The sequence below is a fragment of the Petaurus breviceps genome, unplaced genomic scaffold (genome assembly GCF_028583685.1).
Source record: "Petaurus breviceps papuanus isolate PSGF00001 unplaced genomic scaffold, PetGlider_PUasm1.0 90574, whole genome shotgun sequence".
Lineage (NCBI taxonomy): Eukaryota > Metazoa > Chordata > Mammalia > Diprotodontia > Petauridae > Petaurus > Petaurus breviceps.
In genome coordinates, this window is record NW_027187277.1 from 4,396,184 (window position 1) to 4,419,143 (window position 22,960).

The 22,960-nt window shown below is 35.7% G+C and overlaps 1 protein-coding gene across 4 annotated transcripts in view; it reads left to right on the top strand.

Annotated features, from left to right (window-relative positions):
• BCLAF3 (BCLAF1 and THRAP3 family member 3) overlaps positions 1-22,384 on the top strand; it is a 108,058-nt gene extending 85,674 nt beyond the window's left edge. For all 4 annotated transcript variants that reach the window (XM_069063452.1, XM_069063455.1, XM_069063454.1 and 1 more), the window contains exon 13: positions 21,987-22,384. In XM_069063452.1, coding sequence (XP_068919553.1) covers positions 21,987-22,016 — 30 coding nt within the window. In that variant the 3' untranslated portion in view covers positions 22,017-22,384. The remainder of the gene's footprint in view (positions 1-21,986) is intronic.
• The last annotated feature ends 576 nt before the right edge of the window (positions 22,385-22,960 follow it).

Sequence of the window (22,960 nt, forward strand, 5' to 3'; positions counted from 1 at the left end):
ATAGCATCCAGATTTTTAGAGGGGGAACTTAAGGGATTACAGGAAGAAATAAACAGCAGAACTAGATAATTCTAACGGTGAATAGAATTTTAGAAAAGTTAGATATAGTGGACATATGGAGAAAATTGAATGGAGATAGAAAGGAATGTACATTTTTCTCATTGTGTGGTACCTACACAAAAATTTTTCATGTATTAGGGGATAAAAACCTCACCATCCAATGCAGAAAGGCAGAAAAATGCATCCTTTTCAGATCGTGAAGTAATTAAAATTACATGTAATACAGGGCCATGGAAAGATAGAATAAAAATTAATTGGAAACTAAATAATCTAATCCTAAAGAATAAGTGGGTCAAAGAACAAATCACAGAAAAACAATCAGTAACTTCATCCAAGAGAATGACAACAATGAGACAACATATCAAAACTTATGAGATCCAGTGAAAGCAGTTCTTAGGGGGAAATTTTATATCTCTAAATGCTTATGTGAATTAAATATGGAAAGAAGAATTCAGTGAATTGGGCATGCAACTTAAAAAAAGCTAAAAAAGAACAAATTAAAAATCCTCAGTTAAATACCAAATTAGAAATTCTAAAAACCAAAGGAAAGATTAGCAAAATTGAAATTTAGAAAACTGTTGAACTAATAAATAAAACTGAGAGCTAGTTATATTTTTTAAAAAGATAATAAAATAGATAAATCTTTGGTTAATTTGATTTATATAAAGAAAGAAGAAAACCAAATTGCTAGTATCAAAAATGAAAAGGGTGTATTCACTACCATTGAAGAGAAAATGAAAATAATTAGGAGCAATTTTGTCCAACTGTATGCCAACAAATTTGACAATCTTAGTTGTAATATATTTAGTGAAGTGGATGATTATTTACAAAGATATAAATTGCTCAGATTAACAGAAGAGGAAATAAAATACTTAACGCCATTTCAGAAAAAGAAATTGGAGAAGCTATTAAAGAACTACCTAAGGAAAAAAATCTCCAGGGCCAGATGGATTTACAAGTGAACTTTATCGAGCATTTAAAGAACAATTAATTCCAGTACTATATAAACTATTTGTAAAAATAGGCTAAGAAGGAGCCCTACCAAATTCATTTTATGATACAAATATGCTTCTGATAGCCAACCCAGGAAAAGCCAAAACAAAGAAATTATGGACCAATTTCCTTAATGAATATCGATGCAAAAATCTTAAATAAAATATTAGCAAAGAGATTACAACAACTTAACAGGATGATAATATGCTATGATCAGGTAAGGTTTATACCAGGAATGCAGGACTGGTTTGATATTAGGAAAACTATCAGCATAATTGACCATATGAACAGCAAAACTAACAGAAATCATATAATTGTCTCAATGGATGCAGAAAAATAAACTTGATAAAATGCAACACCCATTCCTATTAAAAACCTTAGAGACTATAGGATTAAGTGGAATCTTTGTTAAAATGAAAAAGTAGCATCTACCTCAAACCATTAGGAAGTATTATATGTGATGGAGACAAGCTAGAAGCATTTCCAGTAAGATTGGGGGTAAAACAAGGATGTCCATTATCACCACTGTTATTCACTATTGTATTTTTAAAAATGTTAGCTTTAGGAATAAGAGAAGAAATTGAAGGAATTAGAATAGGCAAAGAAGAAACAAAACTATCTCTCTTTGCAGATGATATGATGGTATACTTAGAGAATCCTAAAGAATCAAGTAAAAAATTGCTTGCAATAATAAACAATTTTAGCAAAGTTGCAGAATATAAAATAAACCCACAGAAATCATCGGCATTTCTGTATATTACTAACAAAGCCCAACAGCAAGAGATAGAGGAATTCCATTTAAAGTTACTGTAGACGTTATAAAATATTTGGGAGTCTACCTGCCAAGACAAACCCAAGAATTATACATGCACAATTACAAAATGCTTTTCACACAAAATCACATCTAAATAATTGGAAAAACATGAGTTAGGAATAGGCCAAGCTAATGTGATAAAAATGATAGTTCTACCAAAATTAATATATTTATTCAGTGCCATACCAATTAAACGACCAGAAGTTGTTTTATAAAGCTAGAGAATATAACAAAATTCATCTGGAAGAAAAAAGATCCAGAATATCAAGGGAATTAATGAATGAAAAAAAATGCTAGGGAAGGTGGTAGGCCTTTTGTATTATAAAGCAATAATCATCAAAACTACTTGATACTGGCTTAGAAATAGAATGGTGTATCACTGGAATATGTTAGATACACAAGACACAGTAGTCATTGACCACAGTAATATACTGTTTGATAAAGACTCCAGCATCTGATAATTCACTGTTTGACAAAAACTGCAGGGAAAACTGGAAAATAGTATGGCAGAAACTAGGCATACACCAGCATCTTACACCATATGCCAAGATAAAGTCAAAATGGTCACACAATTTAGATATAAAAGCTAACACTATAAGCGGACTGGTAAAATAAGGAATAGTTTACCCATCAGATTTTTGGAGAACAGAAGAATTTATGGCCAAACAAGATGAGAAAACATTATGAAATATAAAATGGATAATTTTGATTACATTAAATTGAAAAATTTTTGCACAAAGTCAACGCAACCAAGATTAGAAGAGAAGCAGAAAACTGGGAAAGAATTTTTACAAGCAATATCTGATAAAGTCCTCATTTCTAAAATATATAGAGAACTGAGTCGAATTCATAAGAATATAAATCATTCCCCAATTGATAAATGTTCAAAGGATATGAACAGGCAGTTTTCAGAACTTTTCTATAGTCATATGAGAAAATGCTCTAAATCACTATTGATTAGAGAAATGCAAATCAAAACTACTCTGAGGTAGCACATCACACCCACCAGATTGGCTAACATGACAAAACAGGAAAATGGTAAATATTGGAGATGATGTGAGAAAATTGGAACACTAATGCATTTTTGGTGGAGTTGTGAACTGATCCAAACATTCTGTAGAGCAATTTGGAACTAAGTCCAAAGGACTATAAAATTGCACACACCTTTTGATCCAGCGATTCTATTTCTAGGTCTGTATCCCAAAGAGATCATAAAAACAGGAAAATGACCTACATGTACAAAAATATCTATAGCAGCTCTTTTTGTGGTGTTCCAAAATTAGAAAATGAGGGGATGCCCATCATTTGGGGAATGGCTGAACAAGTTGTGGTATATGAATGTAATGGAAGGCTATTATGCTATAAGAAATGATGAGCTGGCAGATTTCAGAAAAACCTGGACTTACATGAACTGATTCTGAGTGAAGTGAGCAGAATCAGGAGAACATTTTGCACAGTAACATTGTGCAATGACTGGCTTTGATAGACTTCTTTCTACTTAGGATCTAAGACAACACCAAGTGACTCATGATGGAAAATGCTATCTATCCACATCCAGAAAAAGGACTGTGGAGTTTAAATGCAGATTGAAGCATACTATTTGCTATGTCTTTTTTTCTTTGTTGTTTTTTTTTTTCATGATTTCTCCCATTGGTTCTAATTCTTCTTTACAATCTGAGTAATGTGAAAATAAATTTAATATAAATATATACATAGAGCCTGTATCAAATTGCATGCTGGATTAGGGTGGGGCAAGAGAAGGAATGGGGAGAAAACTCAAAACTCAAAATCTTATGGAAGTCAATAGTGGAAACTAAAAATAAAATAATTAATTAAAAAATGCTAGCGAGAAAGTTACAACAGTATATCACAAAGGTCTACACTGTGACCAGGTGGGATTTATAACAAGAATTCAGAGCTGATTCAGTGTTAGAAAAATATTAAGCATAAAATTATTATAAGCATATTGACTATATCAGTAATATATAGAACAAAAATCATATAGTTATCCTCATTAGTTACAGAAAAGACCACACAAAATACAATACCCATTCCTACCCTGATAAAGTAGAGGGTGTGTAATATATTTTGAAAAGCTAAAGAACTAGGCTAATAACCAAGAATAACCTACCCAGTAAAACCAAGTGTAATCCTATTGGGAGGAAAATGGATTTTTAATGTAATGGAAGACTTTGAAGCATTGACAGTGGAAAAAATCAGAGCCAAATAGAAAACTTGATATTCAGGTACAACACTCAAGAAGCATAAGTAGCTAAACCTGAGTAAAATGCTATTGTGCTGTAAGAAATGGTGATGGTTTCAGAAAAACCTGAGAAATGAACTTAAATGAAGTAAAACTTAAATGATCAGCTACAAAGTGAAGTGACCAGAACCAGGTGAATAATTTTAACAGTAACAGCAATATTATAATCAACTGAAAAACTTTACTTAATACAGTGATCAGTCACAATTCCAAAGGTCTCATGATGAAAAATGCTACTGACCTCCACATTGAGAACCAATGATTTAGTTCTTGTGGAAGCATTTTAAAATTTTTCGTTTTTGTTTTTCATAACATGACTAATGTTGAAATGTCTTATGACCTCATATCTAATGAGTATTTCTTTTTTGCTTTTTCTGTGGTTGCTATAGAGGGTGGAAAGAGGGAAGTAATTGAGAACTGAAAATAAAATGAAAATGATTTTTAAAATCTATTTTCTTAGTCTTTGCACATATAATAAAATAAACTATCAACTACTTTTTTTCCCTTAGAAGTACCAGTGACTTACCAGTGAGTCTTTATTCCATTTAACTACAGTTTTATTCTTGTTCTATTTATAGACGAATTTCAAGATTTATACAGTTCAGCTTTTCTAGCAGCAAGTTTACTTGTAGGCCATTGGACAAGGATCTCATATCTGATGTGCTATATAGCTCAAATTTGTGTTTATGGAAAAGAAAAAAAATCAGAATTTTGGAACCTTCTATTCTTCCTTTGCTGCTACTCTGCCAGTTTGCTCCTTCAGGGTTTTTGAGCTTGAGGTTTTCAATGAATACTTCCTTGAGATTCTTAAATGGCATTTTATTCACCATACTCAGATGTTGCCCTGCTATTTCTGTGGGTATGAAAGATGGTGAGAGGCAGTTGCGTGGTATATTAAATTGCAGAGCTGGTCTTGAAGTCTCTTGTGTGGGCACTTCTAACATGTACATTCTAACCATGGACATATCATTTTATTTCTTAGTTATCCATACAGCCCTCTATGAGTCTTTTAAGCTATAGAGGAGCTTGTAATCTGTACTGCAGGAGAGGGTTTCCGTACTAGGAGTTTCCTATACTGATGAATCATAAATCTGGGTCAAAAAAAAAAGAAAAAAGTTGGCATGTAGTGATTTTTCACAAATATTGATCATTCATCTTGATCTTAGTATGAAATAGATGCTTTTACATACATTGTTCATTTGAAATCACTATAGGTAACATGCTGTTCACAAAAGTGGGTTGGCCTAGGACATATAACTGGATGATATTCGGGAGGAAAATGTGAAGAAAACTTCATTTTGTACCCAATATTAGTTTATTGCTTAGTAATTCCAAATAGCCCATTTCGGTATATTAATGTTTTTACATGTTATTTATTACTGTATTAAAAAAGCAACTTTGAAAGACTTTAGAATTGTCATCAATGCAAAGACCAACCACAATTTTATAAGGCTTCTTGATAAAATATATTCCCTACCTTCTTGCAAATGATGTATTTAGGGTACAGACAAAGATTTGGCAAATGAGAGTATTTTTCTTGACAATACATTTGCTGTTTCTGATGACGGATTTTGTACAGTACTTTATAGCAGTACATCACAGACCCATCATCAATATCGGAATATAAATTAAAAGGCAAGATTGTGAAATAGTGGAAGAATTAGGAGTTCATTTGCCAGTTCTAGGCATAAGAATAAGACAGATGTAAAAAAAATTATGTTGTTCAGTCTGTTGTTCACTTTAGTTGTTTTTCAGTCAAGTTCAATTCTTTGTGACCTCATTTAATGTTTTCTTGACAAAGATACTCGAATGACTTTCCATTACCTTCTCCAGCTCATTTTACAGATGAGGAAACTGAGGCAAACAGGGTGAAGTGACTTACTCAGAGTCTCATAGTGATTGTCAGGCAAGATTTGAATTCTGCAGGATGAGAGTCTTCTTGATTGCAGGCCTGGCATTCTGTCCTCTGTGCAGTCTAGCTACGTAGGCATTTTGTAGAGGCTGGTAAAGGAGGAATGGGGAGTCAAAAGGGAGCAAGAGGATTTGGGCCAAGAAACATTCATAAGGTAGAGGTAAAGGGTAATCTGTAACAGCAATTCAAACAAGCGTTCAGGAACCAAAACAAGATACAAATACCTGAGGCTAGTCAGAGTAAGATAGCAAGTCAGAAATGAGCCAGATACTGTACCATTTCCAGAGATCAAAGTAGGCCACTGGTCATGGTTCAATTAAAGTGAAAGATATTAGGAAACAGAACCATGGGCACTGAATTAGAAGGGGCCTCATAAGTCATATTTGGTTTCACATGTAGAGCAATGAATTACATTTAAAACTTCCCTGGTAAGTGGTCTTCCATCATTTGTGCTAGAAGATTTCCCATAATGAGGAGCTCACTATTCCCCAATAGGAAATAGGTGATAGTTTATGCATTGGGCAGTGGTCTTGCAAGTTCATGCAAGTGGACTGGGAGTCAAGAAGACCCAAATTTGAATTCTACCCTAGGTAATTATTAGCTTTTCATTCTAGGGAAGTCACTCAACCTATTTTTGCTTCAGTTTTCTCACCTGAAAAATGCAGCTAGTTGTTTACATCTGCCTCCCTGGGTTTGGGTAAGGGGTAAGTGAGATAACGGATGCAAAGTTCTTTGCAAAACTTAAAATTTTATGGAAATGCTAGCTATTGCTCTTATTCCCAAGATATCCCATTCTGTTATTGGACAGATATAAATTCTTCAGCTGTTTTTTACCTGTATTGAACTTCCGTCTTTCTCTCAGTAACTTCTACCCATTAGTCCTAGTGCTGTGTTTCTTGGCTGGGCTGGATAAGTCCAGTTGCTCTCAGACTTTGACAGCCTGAAATGAGAGCTGCAGGTCAGTCAAGGTAAAGCAGGGGCTCAAACACAAAGCATTTAGAATGGTATATGAAAGACGTTAACAACAAGGAAATCTTGAAAGCAGGACATATCTTACTTGAGACAAGGAAGATTTCTATTTTCTTGTAAGGTAGTAGCCATTTGAAGCAACTAAAAGCACTTGTAGGTAGAATGGTCATGCTAAGAGAATACCTTTTTTAAATTTACCTTAAATTTAAATTTTAGAACTTAAATACGAAATGAGAAAAGAAAAAAGCATTGCCATGTACACAATAGAACATACGATTCAAAATACAGCAATAAATTTCCATTTCAAGAAAACCTACATAATAAATACTATACCTTGTGCTCACAGCTATCCATCTTTCTTTGCTTCCTTGTACATTTTCTTTTGTTCTCTGCTGTTCTTTTTACTTTGTTTTTTTCCTCTCCCCCCCCACCCCCAAGAAGGCTACAATTAAGTGCAGATGTATTTATGTGTCACACACACACATACATATATAGACATACAAACATACATGTATATCCTCATACACAGAGATATTATAGATATATACATTATGCATAAACATACACTTACATAGATACTTATAATACTTGTGTATATTTATAATTTCCTACTCCACAATAATATTACAACCTTATACTGCCTAATTATTTCAAATAGTCTAAAACAATATTGATTAACATGGTTGACATAGTGTAACTTTTCTGTTTTGATTAAATCTATTTTAGCTTTAACTTTGTCTGGGATGATGATTACTACCTCTTCCCCCCCCCCCCCCCCATAAATTCTACTCCTCTTCTTTATTTTGTTTGTATGTATCTCTTATTTCCTATCCCTCCTGACTTCCCTCCTCTACTTCTGCCCACTACTTTGCCCTATCATTTAACCCATCCCCTCTAAGGATTACTCCATTATCTTCCTGTTCTCAGCTTATACCCACATATATAGATATAGATAGATAGTTACCTCTTGGACCCTTCTCCTGATAAGAATAGGGTTCTGGAACTACCAGTGCACCTCCATCTAACTCCTCTGTGTCATTTATTCCTCTTGCATCTCATTTGTGTAAGATAATTACTCTTTTTACCTTTTCCTAGATGGTTTACACTTTAGTTCTACCCAAGTCTTTCCTTCAGGCTACCCAATTACTAATAACAGTCTTAGACATATGATTTATGTTTAACATACATTTTCTTATATAAAAAGTAAACAGTCTGGCCTAATTTGAGTCGCCTGTAATCTTTTTTTTTTTAAGTCAACAAATATTTATTTATTTTTCTTTTTTTGGGTCTTTATTAATTTTTTACTTTTAGTTTACAAGATTCAGTTCCACAACTTGAGTTTTAAATTTTCTCCTCATCCCTCTCCTCCCTCCCTGCCTCCTCCTGCCATGGCAGCATGCAGTCAACTATAGGATCTGTAAATACTTTCACATTAGAGAGTAGTCAGGTTATAAAGAAGGTTTATAACCAATGGAATGAACAACGGGAAAGAGGAAACAAAACCAAACAAGAAAAAGAGCAGGTAGTTTGCTTCAATCTGCATTCAAACTCTGTAGTTCTTTCTCTGAATGTAGATATCTCTTTCCATCATGTTTCTTTCCGAGTTGTCTATAACCTTGCATTGTTGAGAAAAGCCCAGTCTATCAAAGTTGGTCGTCACATATATGTTGGGTCTGAAATTGTATACAAATTTCTCCTGGTTCTGCTCTTCTCACTCAACATCAGTTTGTATAAGTCTTTCCAGGTAAATATGAAGTCCATCTGCTCCTTGTTTCTTATAGCACAATAGTATTCCATTACATTCATACACCAGAACTTGTTTAACTATTCCCCAATTGATGGGCATCCCCTTAATTTCCAATTCTTTGCCACCACAAAAAGAGCTGCTATAAATATTTTTGTACATATGTGTCTTCCTCCCATTTCTGTGATCTTTTTGGGATGCAACCCTAGAAGTGGTATTTCTGGGTCAAAGGATATGCACTTATTTATAGCTCTTAATAGTTCTAGATTGCTCTCCAGAATGGTTGAATCAGTCCAGAACTCCACCAACAATGTATTAGTGTTCCAGTTTTTCCACATCCTCCCCAGCATTTGTTATTTTCCTGTTTTGTCATCTTAGCCAATCTGACTGGTAAGATGTGGTACCTCAAAGTTGTTTTGATTTGCATTTCTCTGATCAGTAATGATTTAGAGCATTTCTTCATGTGCTTATAGATATCTTTAATTTCTTCTTCTGAAAACTGAATGACTTGTATTCTTTTTTTTTTTTTACTTTTTTTAATGACCTGTATTCTTAAAGATTTGACTCAGTTCTCTGTATATTTTAGAAATAAGGCTTTTATCAGAGACACTGGTTGTAAAAATTTTCCATTTCCCTCTTAATCTTGGTGCAATTAGTCTTTGATGTTTACCTTACATTTTTCTTGGATCTTGTATGTCAAATTTTCTGTTGATTTCAGTTCTTTGCAACAAAATCCTAGAAGTCTGGTAATTCAATGAATGTCATCCTGGAAATCTGGTAATTCATTGAATGTCATTTTTTTTTTCATTTAGGATTGTGTTTAACTTTGCAGGGTATGATATTCTTGGTTAGAAGCCCAAGTTCTTTTGCTCTTTGGTATATAGTGTTCCATGCTTTGCAGTCTTTTAGTGTTGCCACTGCTAGTTCTTGTGTGATTCTAATTGTGGCACCTCCTTATATAAATTGTTTTTTTCCTTGTTCATAATATTTTATCTTTGAACTGGAAATTTCAGAATTTATAATATTCCTGTAGGTTTTTCTCATAGGATCTCTTTCAGGTAGTGATCAATAGATTTTTTTCTGTTTCTACTTTCCCCCTTATTCTAATGCTTCAGGACAATTTTTTTTCTTTTTTCAAAAGCTTTATTAACTTCTGATTTACATCATTCATTTCCGCCAGATTTTGAGTTACAAATTTTCTCCCCATTTTTCCGCTACCCACTACCCCAAAGTAACAGTCCCAGAGATTATCCCCTCCTCCAATCTGCTCTCTCCCACATCATCTCCCATACCCTCTTCAACTTTTCCAGTAGGGCATGGTGGATCTCTATGCCCCATTGCCTGTATATCTTATTTCCTAATTGCATGGAAAATAGTATTAATAATAGTGTGTGTGTGTGTATATATATATATATATATATTTTTTTTTTTTAAACATTTGATTTTAAAACTATGAATTCCAGATTCATTCCCTTCCTCCCTTGTCACCCACTCTTACTGGGAAGATAAGCAGTTCAGTATAGGTTGTACATGTATAGCTAATGCAAAACAATACCACAGTAGATATATTGTAAAAGACTGACTGTATTTCCCTCCCTCCTATCCCACCTTCCACTTGTTCTATTCTCTACTTTGATCCCATCCCTTTTCAAAAGTGGGTGCTTCCAATTTCCCTCCCCCCCAGCCTACCCTCCCTTCCATCACCCCTCCTCTCATCCCCTTCCCCCCTACTCTCCTGTAGGGTGAGATACCCTATTTAGTGTGTATTTCATTCCCTCTCCAAGCCAAATTCAATGAGAATAAGGTTGATCCATTCCCTTTTGCCTTCCTATTCTTCCCCTCCATTGTAACCATTTTCCCTTGCCTCTTCTATATGAGATAGTTTACCCCATTCTGTCTCTCCCCATCTTCTCTCATTATATTCCTCTCTCACCTCTTAATTTCACCTTTTAAGTATGATCCCTTCCTATTCAATCGGTCCTGTGCCCTTTATCTAAGTACACCTGTAAACATATATACAAACATTCACATATGTATTCATACACCCTTATACTCTCTGATATAGACATATGTGTGTGTTTCTATTCCCTTCAACTATTTTCATACTGAGAAAAGTTTCATAAGTTACGATTATCTTTTTTCCATGTAGGGGATATTAATAATTCAATTTTGATAAGTTTCTTATGTTTTCTTTTCCCTGTTTATCTTCTCATGCTTCTCTTGCTTCTTGTATCTGAATGTCAGATTTTCTATTCGGCTCTGGTTTTTTCATCAAGAATACTTGAAAGTCCTCTATTCCACTGAATGACCATATTTTCCCCTGAAACAGGATACTCAGTTTTGCTGGGTAGGTGACTATTGGTTTTAATCCCAGCTCCTTTGACCTCCGGAATATCATATTCCAAGCCCTTTGATTCTCAGTGTAGAAGCTGTCAGATCCTATGTTATCCTGATTGTGTTTCCACAATATTCAACTTGTTTCTTCCTGACTGCTTGTAATATTCTCTTCTTGATCTGGGAATTTCAGGAACCTATAATATTCCTAGGAGTTTTCTTTTTGGGATATTTTTCAGGAGGTCATTGATGGATTCTTTCAACCTCTGTTTTGCCCTCTGGTTCTAAAACATCAGCAGTTTTTGTGAGAATTTCTTGGAGAATTATTTCTAGGTTCTTTCTTTGATCATGGCTTTCAGGTAGTCCAATAATTTTTAAATTATCTATCCTGGATCTATTTTACAGGTCAGTGGTGTTTTTCCCATGAGATATTTCACATTGCCTTCTATTCTTTCATTTGTTTGGATTTGTTTAACAGCATCTTGATTTCTCATAAAGTCATTAGCTTCCATTTGCTCCAGTCTAATTCTGAAGCAATGATTCTCCTCAGTGAGCTTTTGAGATTCTTTTTTCCATCTGGCAAATTTGGCTTTTTAAGGCATTCTTCTCCTCATTGCCTTTTTGAGCCTCTTTTGCCATTTGAGTTAGTCTGTCTTTTAAGTATGATTTTCCTCAGTCAGGCTGTTGACTCTCATTTTGTAATTTTCTTGCATCGTTTTCATTTCTCTTCCCAATTTTTCCTCCACTTCTCTTATCTGCTTCTTAAGGTCCTCTATGGCCTGTAACCAGCTCGTATTTTTCTTTGAAGCTTTTGGTGCAGGGGTTCTGACTTCACTGTCTTCCTCCTGTTCCATGCTTTGATCCTTTTTGTCTGCAAAATAGGAGTCTAATGTTGGATTGCTTTGCTTGGTTTGCTTCCTTTGCCTGCTCATTTTGCCACTCAATTACTTGACTTTTGGGCTTTTTGCCATGGTAGGACTGTGCCACCAGAGCGGGGAGTTTCATTCCAAGTGCTGGGGTTTTCTCAGCTGCTGGAGGTTTTAATTGGGTGCCCTCTCTGAAGCCTCCACACAGTCTGTTAAGCTGGTCACACACCCCAGGACCTCCACCCTAGAGCGCAATCCAGGTCCAAGCAGGTTAAAGCAAGAGCTATTACCCCTCAGACTGATCGCTTGGTCTCCCTACACTCTGCAGGCCAGGAGCTGAAGCTGCCCTGTGGCGGCAGCTGCTGCAGCCCTGTGGCAGCAAGCACCCCAAGCGTCCTCAGAGTGTCTGCCAACACAGGTTCTTAGATCTGCTTTGTTAAAGGAAAGCAACTCAAAATGGGTTAACAAGCTTACTTTAATCAGTCAAACATATGTATCGTTTACCTAGTTCAGGGGGAAAAGGTCAGCACCCCGAACTTCAGAATATACAACAGACAGAATTATCAAGACAGAAACAGATCAAGTAGACAGATTCCCAAACTGTCCAACCATTACATCCATACCAAACAACATCAGGGTTTCAAAGCTGGGGAGTTCTGGACAACGGCCAGCCCAGAGTTTCATCAAATCACAGAACACTTCTCAAAGTGAGCCCGAAAACAAAGCCTCAAATCAGGGTTTATATACCCTTCTCCAGGCTCAGAGAATGTAACAACCTTATTGACTCACTGGCCAATCAAGAAGTATCTACTGAAAAACACCCCAGGCTCCAGGTGCACTTTAGCCTAGGGGCAGGGAAGATCTTTAAATTTACATTCCCATTACAAGCCCTCAGTGGCTTCTGGCCCTGGGGGCAAAAGCCGACTCACTCCCAACTTGGGTCCCAAAGTCCAAACTGCTGTGACCTCTCACTTTGTCCTTAGCATCTATGTGTTGATAATTCTGGACCACCACAGCTGCTTTTCATAACCTTCTTATTTTTCTTGGATTGTCCTTATTTTCTTTTTTAGTTTTTCTTAGTCTCATTTGATTTTTCAAGTCTTTTTTAAGTTCTTCTATAAATTCTTACCATTTGACTTCAGTTTTGGAGGCAAGAGAAGCTTCGTTTACTTCAATAGCCTCTCTGAAAGTGAACCATGGTCTTGTCTGTTCTCTTAGTGACTTTCTATGGTTGGGTTTTGCCTGCCCTTTTTTTTTTTTTTTAATGGCAACTTGTTGTCATCACCCCTATTCCTGAGATATGGGGAATGGGGCCTCTGATCCCAGAACCTCCTTCAGTTCTCCCCTCTTCCCTGGAAGCAAAACCAAGAACTCCAGCCTCCTGTAAGTGTCCACAGGCCACAGAGTCCCCACCCTGTAGCTTCAGCATTAAAGCATGCACTGGTTCCTCTCACTGAGGGCCATGTTTTGGCAGCACAGCTGGGGGTGGAATCCCTTATCAGTAGAAAGGTTCCCTCACTTTTCCTCCTCTCAGATGCCCAACTCCCCACACTGTTCAAGAGGTGAAAATTCCTGTGACTGGGGCCCATGTTACCTCCCAACCCAGCTACCCCTAGTACTTACTGCTTGCTATTTTCACAACTAGCTGGAGGTGGTTATACTTAACAGGAACCAAATCTCATTCCTGGGATTTTTCTTAAATTTGTCCTGGGAAGACTACTATTTTGCCCCAGCTCTCTTGTTTGTTTTTTACTGTTCTGTGTTCTTCCTGTGGCACTATTTTACCTTGTATGTGGGGGAAATCTGGAGAGCTTGGAATTTTCTGATGTATTTTGTCATCTTCCTAGAATCCTCTTAAGAGTATCTTAAGTGAAGAAAAGTCTTAAGAAGTTTCCCATCTTACTTAGCTCTTTTCAGCAATTCAGTGATCTAAGATAATTCCAAAAGATTCATGATACAAAATGCTATCCACACTCAGAAAAAGAACTATGGAGTCTGAATGCAGATTGAAGCATACTATTTTCTCTTTTTTTTTCCTTTCTTGTGGTTTTTCCTTTTTGTTCTGATTCTTCTTTCAAAATATCACTAATGTGGAAATATATTTAATATGATTGTACATGTATAGCCTGTATCAGATTGCATGTGGTCTTGGGGAAGGAGGAGGAAAAAATTTAGAACTCAAAATTTTATAAAAGTGAATGTTGAAAACTAAATATAAATAAAATAAATATTTGGGGGTGGGGAAGGAAGAAGTTTCCTGTCTGAGGCAGGTTTTCATTTAGTATCAATATTTTTCTTATCTGTCTTGTCATGTCTCTTTTTTTTCCTCCTAATTTTCAGAGTATTCCCTATTTGGGAAGGTTTTCTTTCTCCTAGGAGTTCCAAGTTCTTCATTCTGCTTCCATTGTATTTTTCCCTCCAGAGCCCTTATTTCAATTTTACCTCATGCTTTATTCTTCCAAGTAGACTTATAGTCCTTGTGTCTAAGGCTTTTTGTTTTCTCCCCTCCGCTTTTATGCTGTTTATTGTGGAAATACTCTCTGCTGGGTTTTCCTTTGAGGCATCTTTTGATCCATAATATTTCTTCACCATATTTGACATCTTCTTCTCTTTAATCATTTTGATTGTGTCAGTTGCTTATTTAAGGCTTTGAGCCAAGCCCAGGATCTGTCTTCTTCTACAGTTTTGCATTAAGTGGTTAGACCCTATTTGTTCATGGACTCAATTTTCTGGGCTTCTATTTTTGGGGGGGGGGGGCAATTGAAGTTGAGTGACTTTTGCTCAGGGTCACATAGCTAGTAAGTGTCGGAGGGCAGATTTGAACTCAGGTCATCCAGCCTCCATGTCCAGTGCACTATCCACTGTGCTACCTAGCTGTCCCACCTTTTTTTGCACATTATTCAAAGGTTTTTAATAAACATCTTCATTATAAAGACTTTCTTCTTGAAAATGTAATTCTGTGAAACATTGTAAAATATAATTCAACAAAGATATGCCCTGTAAATTTTCTAATGGCACTTAATATTTTACAATTAAAATTTTGTTTTATATGAAGCCAAAATTATACCAATAAAAAGAGGTTATTGGATCAGCTAGGTGGTTTGGTGAATAGAGCACCAGCCCTGGAGTCAGGAGAACCTGAATTCAAATGGGGCCTTCACACTTGCTAACTGTATGACTTTGGGCAAGTCACTTAATCCCAATTGCTTTGTCTCCTCCCCACTCCCCCCCAAAAAAGAGATTATTCACTGTGTATACAAAGTACTAGAACGTTTTGGGGTGTGTTATTTTTCCTTCTTTTCGATGAGGTTCAGATCCCAGGCTTCAGTGTCCCAGGTCAGAGCTTTGCAGTGTTCTAGTTAGGGTGCTATCATGGTTTTCTGTTTTTCTGAGGCTTCCTCAGCTCAGCTGCTGCTGTGGTGTTTCATCCCCAGCATAGCTTTCCTGATCAAGATACAGCTTTATGTCTTCTAGCCTTTTTCTCTGAGCTCCTTGCTGACTTTCCTGGCTGGACCTCACTGTGACATCTCCCTGTCTTTTTGTGAAGTCTCAGGTTACATGAAGGCATTTACTGTTTTTTTTTTTTAAAACTATTTAGGAACAGTATGCTGTAGTTGTCTTCTCAAAAATCTACCCCCTATTCTGTCTCTTCAGGTGTTGAATCAATTTCCCTTGTTAGGCTGTATCTATTTACAGGGGCTTGAACGTTTTTACTAGATTTAGAGGTTGTATTTCCTTTTGTTTCTAACGTCTTCTCTGTTGGTTTATCTGCTTGTGTTCAAGATCTATGAGATTGCTTCTCTCTGAAATCTTTGGTCATTTCAATATTTTTCATGTTTTCCCATTAATTATTCTCTCTCTCTCTCTCTCTCTCTCTCTCTCTCTCTGTCAACATATTTTTACATTAGTCATGTTGTACAGAAGAATCAGAAACAAGGGCAAACCACAAGAAAGAAAAAACAAAAATCAAACAAAAAAGAAAATAGTATGCTTTGTTCTGCACTCGGACTCCATAGTTCTTTCTATGGATTTGGATAGCATTTTCCATTATGAGTCTTTTGGAATTGTCTAAGATCATTAGATCATTGCATTGCCGAGAACAGCTAAGCCTATCAAAGTTGGTCTTCATAAAGTGTTGATGTTTGTCTCCCTCTCTTCTGATCGCAAAGCATCTCAGCCTTGTTCCAAGCTGGGCAGTTCCTGGTTAGCTAGCCTAGGTCCCTGTCCCAAATGACTTTTGGTGGCACAGAACTGGAACTGGATGCGGGACTGTTTCTCTCACTTTTAGTGGATAACCACATAGTCTTACACAAGTGTCCTGCCTCATTCCCTCTGTTCCAGTGGCCCCCTGTTTTGCCCCCCCTTTCCATTGTAAGCTTGCTGAGCTTAATAAAATCTTTCTTAATGGTTTTATGAATGGAAATGACATTGAGAAAGGTAAATTTGCTGTCTGTTTTGTTTCTCTACCCTGAGAGCCATTAGTTGTCTCCAACTGTCTTGTATCTGAAACCTCTGTTTTGTCTCCCCCAATAGAATGTGAGCTCAATGAGAGTACAGACATATCTATTTGCATTATCAACATTTAGCAAAGTGTTTTGCACATAGAGTTTAATAAATGTTTTCTTTTACTTTTTCCTTGTATTCCTGGCACCTAGCATGAATTCCTTGTGCCTAATAGGTCCTCAGTAAATGCTGTATTTGGAAGAGTTAAAATTGCTGTTATCCTTTGACTTTAGTTATCATTACTCCCAAATTTTCTCCCATTCACTAGAATAAGTTTTATATTAATTAGCCAAATTCTCACTCAATAGAGGCTAAGTTTTAAAATCTTTTTATTTTCCCCTAAAATAGAATCTTTTATTCTGTGGTTTTATCATCTTGATCTTACTTTCTTTATTTTAGTTGTATTTTTAAATTTTAAGTTGTCTCCTAGAAAATCTAGGAATATATAAAATCACCTTATGTAAATGAAAAAAGATAAGACCATTTCATAAGTGATAGCACTGTATAATCTGTTGTACTTTTGTTTCTATAAAAATTCTGTTACTATAACATAATGATATGACTGAAATGAGTCCTTTAGTAAGATGTGAATTTTGTTTTAGAAATACTTGACCAGAAGGTAGTGGGAAGAGGTTGGGGGTGAGGGGGGGGGGTGGAGTTCAACTACATATCCCTTGTAAATATATTTCAAATCAAAAGTCATTAATGTTATGAGCCATCATCATAATGATGACATGAACTTGGCCTTAATCTAGTTCTTGTAAGTATTGTAACACAGAAACCAAGCCACCATTATAAATGTAGTATAAGCAGGCTTAGAAAGTAATTAGAACTAGACATGGAATAAGCTAATGCACCAAGACCTTTCAACATTAAAAAAAAAAAAAAGCCTGAATTGTTTTGTAATATTAGTTTGAGGTTTTGGTTTGTTTTGACACTTGATAGTAAGTCTCACCTTTACATTGAGGGTACTGTTTTAAATTAAAAGAAGGTACAAAGTTAAGAAAACAATCTTTTTTTTGTTTGTTTGTTTTTGGAGGGCAATTGGGGTTAAGTGACTTGCCCAGGGTCATACAGCTAGTTTTTGTGTTAAGTGTCTGAGGCCGGATTTGAACCCAGGTCCTCCTGACTCCAGGGCCTGTGCTCTATTCACTGTGCCACCTAGCCGCCCCAAGAAAACAATCTTTTTTCTTTGCCAAGAAAACCCCAAATGAGGTTTTCTTTTTTTTATTATTATTATTTTTATTAGCATTTTTTAAAATTAATTTGTTTCCTTTTAGTTTACAGGATTCAATTCCACAATTCCTTGACTTTCACATTTTGTTCTCCTCCCTCCCCTTCCCCCCATGGCGGCATATAGTCAAGTATAGGATCTGTAAATACTTTCACATTATCCATGTCAGGTTATAAGGACGGATTGTACCAGCTGGAAAAATGGTAAAGAGGACATAAAACCAAGTAAGAGAAGGAAGAAGATCAGGTATTTTGCTTCCATCTGGATATAAACTCAGTTCTTTCTAGTTCTTTCTCTGGATGCACATATTTCTCTCCATCATGAGTTTTTTGGGATTGACTTATATCACTGCATTGCTGAGAGGAGGTCAAGTCTATCAGAGTTGGTCATCACACATATGTTGTGTCTATAATTGTGTACAAATTCCTCCTGGCTCTACTCTTCTCACTCAGCATCAGTTTGTATAAGCCTCTCCAGGTAAATATGAAGGCCATCTGCTCCTCATTTCTTATAGCACAATAGTATTCCATGACATGCATATACCACAACTTGTTCAGCCATTCCCCAATTGATGGGGAATTTAATTTCCAATTCTTTGCTACCACAAAAAGAGCTGCTATTTTTGTACATATGGGTCTTTCTCCCATTTCTATGATCTCTTTGGGATATAACCCTACGAGTGGTATTGCTGGATCAAAGGGTATGAAAGTATTTATAGCCCTTTGGGCATAATTCCAGATTGCTCTCCAGAAAGGCTGGATCATTTCACAACTCCAGCAGCAATGCATTAGTGTTCCAATTTGCCCACATCCTCTCCAGCATTTGTCATTTTCCTGTTTTGTCATCTTAGCCAATCTGACTGGTGAGATGTGGTACCTCAGAGTTGTTTTGAATTGCATTTCTCAAGAAAACAATCTTTAAATTAAAAAAATATATCTATATTAATTTTTCCTAAAAAAATTTATTTTTAGGGCTTTTTTTGGTGCTTTCTAACTTCCCATATATCAAATGTACATAGCTCTATATAATTACCCACTTGCCACCTTTGTAGAAAATGGATTTGGTCAGAATGGTAAGTATTTCATTTTTACTGTATAAATGCTCAGGCAGCCTAAAAAACTTGGGAATAGCTACTGACTGAGTGCTATTTTCCCGAGACATTTTTTTTTTCATATAAAACATGTAACTGTATGTTTCTGAAAGGCATAAAAGTTGAATTTGAACCTAGGCTTGGCTAAATTTAATATCTACAAAAGATAAATTTAAGAGAGGTAAAAAATAAACATAAGGTGTCTGTTCCACGTGTTTGTGAACTGTCAGAAAGAGTTATGGGGTGAGGGAATTTTCATATCCCTCCTTCAGAGGTTTCATGGAAGCACTTGGGAGGTCTTTATTATTTTAAGGACTGAATTTATATTGAGAAGACCTTTAAAAGCCAGCGTCAGCTTCCATTCTGATAAGCAGTCTGTTCTAAAAATTTGCCCCCATTATTGTAAGAGCATATTTGGTAACTCTGTGTGAAAATGATGATGGCAATAATGCACATGTTGTGCTTTTAAGATGTACAACCTTTCAAAGTAGATAGTATGTATATTATTATCCCAGTTTTACAGTTCAGGAGGCTGAGTCTCTAAGATTGTGATTTGTGAATTAGATTCAAACCTAAGTTTCCTGAATCTTAAGTCCAACTTTATTTTCACTATAATATGCTGTGCCTCAGTGGAACAGATGTGTAAAATAGTCAACAAGACTATAATTAATTTCTAAATTTTGCAATATAGATAATGGATGCATAGAGACTTCATAGAAGGGAGAAATCCTAGTAGCCTGTTGTCATTAGTGAAGGACTCATTGAGGAGGTGAAAACTAATCTGAACTTTGGATACTGAGAAAGATATACAGAGTTTGGGAGCCAAGTTTCCATGTTAGGCAGTAATCAAGTTTGCTACAATGGAGTCTGATTATCCAGAATCTGGAAAGCCATTTGAGGAATTTGGGCTTAATTGATTAGGTAGTAAGCAGCCTTAAGCCAGGGAATGACATGTGGCAAATAATGTTTTAATTGTATTAACCTGAGGAAGGTGGGTGGTAGATACATGGGGGGGGGGGGGCAGCACCAAGAGAGATTTGAAGGAGAAAGAACAGTCAGATTTAGAAGTCAATCACCATAATTGAGGTGTGAAATAATGTGAATTAATACAAAGAGTAGTGGAGACCATGGGGTTGTGGCCAATTAGTGATGAGATAAGAGTTTCATGAATGAGTGGGGGGAAAGGAATTAATTTCAGGTATTGCTAAGAAAGAATGTAAATATATTGCATATATATCCATATGTACATATACACATAGGTAGAAATCATTTGGTAAGTTATATATTGTAAAATGGGCAGTGTGATGAAGTTAACAGTAGAAGCACGACCATGCATAGGAAGGACTAATCCAACTAATTTTTTTTAAGATCCTTTTTAGAATTAACTTTTAAAATGACTTCTAGTGAAAAAAATGACTTTGTTTTCTGAAGCAAAATGCTTATTTATTTTTTATAACCAACAAATAAATCAAATGCATTGTAGTCCTTTGACATTAAAATCATATTTATTTAGAGGGATAAAGATGACAATGTCTGCTATACAGATGTAAAGTCTATATTCTGAAAATGTCTTTAGTTCATATAGAAATGATAAAAATGAGATAATAACCACCATCATTGTATTTGAAATTAAAATTTTCCAGACAGGTAAATGGCAAAAAAAAAAAAAATCAATCAACTTTTAAATTTCTTTCAGTTGTAATTATGTAAGGTGCGTGCTAGTAATACAGGTAAGGATATGCGTTCTTAATTTTTTAAGTGTCCCCAAAAAATGTGCCATTCCACTTTTTCCACTTGTTTAAGTTGCGTGACTTTGTCTCCAACTCGTGTTTTAGCAATTTAGTATTTCAGCTTTTATCGTAGTGTAGATTTTCATATTCATTATACTTGAATCATGGTCTCATTCATGTAATTCTGCTCTGTTAACTGACGTCTTTCTTACTGAAAGCTTCTTTTGTATTATAATCCAAGTACACATAATATATTGTTAACAAACATTTAAAATGTGTTCCCTTAGGAGCTTCTTTGCCTTCAGTCAGGTTAGATGTTCCATGACATTTTTAGACTTTAATATGAGAAAAATAATTGTACTGCTATGCCGAGCCACAGAGAATATTGAAACAGTCATCAAGAACAGTCTACTGTAAAATCTTTATTTTGAGTTGGGAGGGGTGGGGGAAGAAAGACAATGTGACAAATAAAACCAAATGAATATTTGTTTTCTAAATAGTGGGATAGTAATGATAAGACTTCATTAATGGCACTCCTGTACTACAATTCATCCACTTTAATGATACCTTCAGAGATCCTGAGCATCTGTTGCTAAGGCTTTTGCAATCCATGGCAGCCTTGCTTGCCTTATCACCTCTTGTCAGAGCCAACTGACCTGTACCTTTCCCCCTGGCTTTTGTCAGAGGTCGTCATTCATTCCTTACCTCCTTTACCCCCCACTTCTACCTGTCCAAGAGAAATTTGTCACAACTTTGATTTTTAAAAAATTCCAGACACTGTGGTGGCACAGTAGGTGAGACACAAACGTGTGCCTGTGCCCATCACTCACAGCCAGTCTTTTTATTAGTACTAGTATATTAGTTGCTAGAGCATCTTGAAACTGGAATATATAGGTAAGCAGCTTGCCCAATCATCTTTTTCCAATGAGGAACTACAGTAAAAATGATATTAAGGAGGGAAAAAAAAACAGTATTAGAGCTCTGGCTGTTTATTCCTTGGGAATAAGAGCACGGTTTCTGTAATAGGTGCCAATAGTAGGATGGAAAAGTGCCATTTGGGTTTCTTGCTTGAAATATAAGACTAGGATTCAGGAAGTAATTCCTATATGACAGGGATATTTCCAAGCCTCAGCAACTTTAGTTGGACTCCTGGTGATGTGGTTGATCATGAGGCCCACATGGCAGAGTCCTTTTTTTTATTATTAACTTATTAATACAATCTAGTAGAGACCTTAGTATTTTCTCAGTCTTGCCAGCCTGTCTTATACTATATTTTTAGTTTGTTTATTAAATGGTGTTTTTCCTCTTTTGTGTGCCCTGTTTTTTTTTTTTCAAAAATGTCAGGATGGTACTTTGTAAATTGAATATTCGTCATGAAGATTTATGGCATAAACAAGGGTGTGGGTTAACTATTAGCTTTTATTTGGCTCTGTTTTTGACTACTAGATTTTTTGTGTGTGTTTTCTCTCAATAGGAGTATGTGGACATCACTACTGAAACCTAACCTGCGATTGTAACAGCTAGGAGTGAACATTATATGAGGATTTCTGCTTGGCAACATCTCTTTGTCAGGAGTTAATAGAGAATTGAAACTAATACTGTAACTTTCTTGATAAATAACTTTATTTTTCAGTAGTGGAATGCTGCAAGTTTTTTACAATTAACAATTGCTTTTAAATTACAGCATTCAATTTGAAAGTTGTAACTATGGTTCTCTTGAAAAAGCCTCAAGAAATCACTCGAAGGGGATTTATTTATTGATAACATTTTCTCTGAGCATGGGTTTATGGATAGACCTTATTGAGTTGTTATATCTAAAAGTTTATATGTTGAAAGTTTATTGCTTATGTAATAAAAAAAACCTACAGAAAACCTTGAAGTGTTTCTGAATTGTATTGGAGTTTGTACCTGATTAAGTCTTGAACCGCCTAAAGGCATTGAAATTTATGTTGTGTTTCTTTTCCTTTCCCTGTGGTGGCTTACCTTGTGACTTCAGATTTTCCTAAGTGTCTTGAGAATTTTGACTTTACAGTTCACACATCCTACATTGTAAATACTACAAGAAACCTAGAAAACCATTTCAAACCTTCATGGTAGTTGTATCTAACTTTAAAAACACTCATGTTTGTATATTAGGTGATTTTTGTTTTTTTTTTTCTGACTAATATTTGTTCTTGTCAGATTTCAGCATGTCACTGGAAAAAAAATTTTGTAAAATTTATATTATTTAGGTGGGTATTTTTTTCTGACATATGTTTCACAATCAGGTACATTAGGTAAATTTTTTTTTCCTTTTTTTTTTTGGAGGGGGGAAGATAGGGTAATTGGGGCTAAGTGACTTGCCCAAGGTCACACGGCTAGTTTTTTGTGTGTTAAGTGTCTGAGGCTGGATTTGAACTTAGGTCCTCCTGACTCTAGGGCCAGTGCTCTATTCACTGCACCAGCTAG